Below are 3,242 nucleotides of genomic sequence, written 5' to 3'. Positions count from 1 at the left end.
ACAGTCTTTCTGAATTCTGAACGCAAACCGGGATAGACAAGGAACTCGAGAGAAGGTTGCTGTGGTTTGGACAGTTTATAGGCCAGTTGAAAGAAATTGAACTGGTTCGATATGTGGAAAGCTATCCGGTTTACTTCCAGATAAGATTTTTGAAAAAAGAAACAGAGGGTAAAGCAGACAGAGTTCTACTAGCAGACAAAGACTTTAAAATCTGGTATGGAAACCAAGTCAAGCGACAATAACTACTTATTTTCCCAAGAGGATACAAACTTTCCTCAACCAAAAAAAAAAGCATATAAAAATAGAATTTTCCATGAAAATTTCTGCGAAACTCCAGTCATGTCGGACGTACAGACAGAACTATTACTTTAGAGAACCATCCACGTAGACACGGCTAAGATTCGTGAACGTAAAGTCTCGAATCATAAAGTAAAGATAAATCTTAAAATATTCCCAAAAAAACCATGTTGCAGTAGTAAATCGGCTTACAATTTCGATGGGGGTACTTTTGGTAATTAAATCTCTGTCTTTATATTTCAACCCCGCAGAGTAGAAGAAAGACCCATACAAAGAGAGAAAAGTCAATCAATGGCGTTAGAAGCTCTTGCCGGAATCACTAACGATCAAATCACCAGATCATGGAAGGCATCGACCAGAGCTTACAACACCGACCACTTTCACAAAGAAGAAGAAAGGGAAACCGTCGTTGTCGCTTTCGCACCATCTTTCTTGGAGAAAGATTGGATTGCTCCGGAGAACAAGTCTCCCTTTGGAGAAACCAAGATGAAGCGTGCTCAGTTCCCTTGTATGAGGAGCATCGGCAACGACGTTGACGCCACTGTTAACGAATCTTTCCTTAAGAATTTTCAAGTTCTCACTTCTCCAACAACCTCATTTTGTGATTATGTAAGTAAATCTTTTAGACTTTTTCTGACTTCAGTCGAAAACATCTGACTGATTAATTGTCTGAAACTTACCCTTTTTTTTCAGGTCAAAACGGTTGTGGACAGCCGACAAAGCCAACGAATAGTGTTCACAGGACATTCCACAGGAGGTGCTACTGCAATCTTAGCAACAGTTTGGTATTTGGAGACATACTTCAAGAAGCCACGTGGTGGCTTCCCTCTCCCCGAGCCTCTTTGTATGACATTTGGAGCTCCTTTGGTCGGTGACTATGTCTTCAAGCACGCCCTTGGGAGAGAGAACTGGAGCCGGTTCTTCGTCAACTTCGTCACAAGATTCGATATTGTCCCTCGGATAATGCTTGCTAGAAAAGCATCAACAAAGCAAGCTCTGCCTCGCGTTCTTTCACAGTTGGATCCTAGAGTTGCTATCCAAGAAAACGACCAGAGCATTCCAGTGTTCTACACAACGGTGATGAAAGAGACAGCAACTGTTGCTCACCAAGCTGTCTGTGAACTGATTGGATACGGAGATGCGTTTCTGGAAACCTTTTCCAGCTTCCTTGACCTGAGTCCTTACAGACCAGCAGGCATTTTTGTCTTCTCTACAGGAACAGGATTGGTCTCAGTGAGCAACTCAGACGCCATTCTTCAGATTCTGTTTTACGCTTCTCAGTCCAGCAACCAGCACGAGCTGTCTTTAGTTCCATTTCAAAGCATAAAAGATCATCGTAGCTATGAAGAAATGGTACATTCAATGGCCATGAAACCGTTGAACCATCTGGATTTGCATCACTTGCCTTTAGATGGAGATCCTATGCTCCGTGACCTCGGACTGGTAAAATCTCTCTCTTTTCTCTCCATAGCTTGTCATTGGTAGTAGCAACATTTAGGGCTCGCCAAAATACCCGAACCGAATCAACCCAAAAAGTTATACCCATCTAAAAAATTGTACCACACCCTATCCGTATCCGAAGCTGGTAAAATATCCGAATGGATCCAAAATTTTGGTATTTAAAGAAGTGAAACCGAACTCGGCCCGGAATATTTCGCTAACATCGATGTTTCTTTCTTCTTTTGCAGAGCACAAGAGCGAGACAATGCGTCTGTGCTGCATTTGAGGCAGAGAAGCAACGAGTTGATAACCAGACCAAGATCTACAACAAACTGCCAAAAATAGTAGAGAAGCTGACGTGGATAGAGGATGAATACAAGCCGAGGTGTAAAACTCATAAAGTCGGGTACTATGATTCCTTCAAGTATTCTAATGAGGAGAAAGACTTCAAAGCCAACGTCAGTAGAGCTGAGTTAGCTGGTCTTTTTGACGAGGTGCTCGGTTTAGTGAAGAAAGGTCTACTTCCAGATGGATTTGAAGGTCACAAAGAGTGGATCGAGTTATCAACTCGCTACCGCAGATTAATCGAACCACTTGATATTTCAAACTACCACAGACACTTAAAGAATGAAGACACTGGGCCTTATATGCTTAAAGGAAGACCAAACCGATACAAACACGCTCAGAGAGGGTACGAGCATGAACTATTGAAGGCAGGAAAGAGTTCAGAGGAGATAGAGGAATCTGGTTGCGGATCTTGCTTTTGGGCTGACGTTGAAGAACTCAAGGGAAAACCATATGAAAGTGTTGAGGTTAAACGGTTTGAAAAGTTAGTTGAAGGGTGGATCACAAACAGGGAGATAGATGATGAGCAAATATTTCTGGACGGTTCAACATTTACAAAGTGGTGGCGTTCACTTCCCGAGGAACACAAACGCTCTTCTCTGCTGCGACAACGTATGGGTGAAACAAGATCCACTTGAACCCGAAAGTTGTCAGATTGTTCAACCATTGTAACTTCCTTGTTTACATTTGTGCAATAAAGTGATGTAATAGCTCTCTGTTCTTATGTTTTAGAGTTCGATTTCCACATCAGGATGATCTTAGAGATAAGAAACATGTCCTAAGATCATCGTGAAATAATGTAATAGCCCTCTGTTCTAATGTCAAATTTGATTTCTACTTTACAGTGATCTTAGAATATATAAACATGACTCTTAAGACTAAAGCATATCACATAGCATGAAGAGGAAAATATCTATAATATTAAGAAAATTACCTAAATATAATTACATATATTTTTCTCAAAAATTTCCATGATTTTTTTTTTTAATTTTGCTTTTATTTTTCTTTATATTATTTCTAGAAAAAATCTATAATAAAAATAAAAAAAAAACTAGCAAAGGAAACACTTATAAGTTTTAAAAACGAAAATATATATTACACATAATGGGATTTCATTGCAAGGAAAGTTCACAAAAAAGTAATTTTGATATCAAAAATAA

At 39.7% G+C, this 3,242-nt stretch overlaps 1 protein-coding gene across 1 annotated transcript; it reads left to right on the top strand.

The window, feature by feature from the left end:
• The first annotated feature begins 324 nt into the window (after window positions 1–324).
• On the top strand, window positions 325–2,922 carry LOC106408578 (protein EDS1B). Its single transcript, XM_048765907.1, is given in 6 exon segments — window positions 325–343; window positions 346–389; window positions 392–429; window positions 549–906; window positions 991–1,740; window positions 1,986–2,922. Coding segments are annotated over 6 exon segments (1,929 nt in total). The 5' UTR covers window positions 325–339; the 3' UTR covers window positions 2,721–2,922.
• Window positions 2,923–3,242: the final 320 nt, after the last annotated feature.

The sequence above is a fragment of the Brassica napus genome, chromosome C8 (genome assembly GCF_020379485.1).
Source record: "Brassica napus cultivar Da-Ae chromosome C8, Da-Ae, whole genome shotgun sequence".
Lineage (NCBI taxonomy): Eukaryota > Viridiplantae > Streptophyta > Magnoliopsida > Brassicales > Brassicaceae > Brassica > Brassica napus.
The sequence above is the reverse complement of the archived record's forward strand: the minus strand, read 5'-3'. Positions and strand labels throughout refer to the sequence as shown.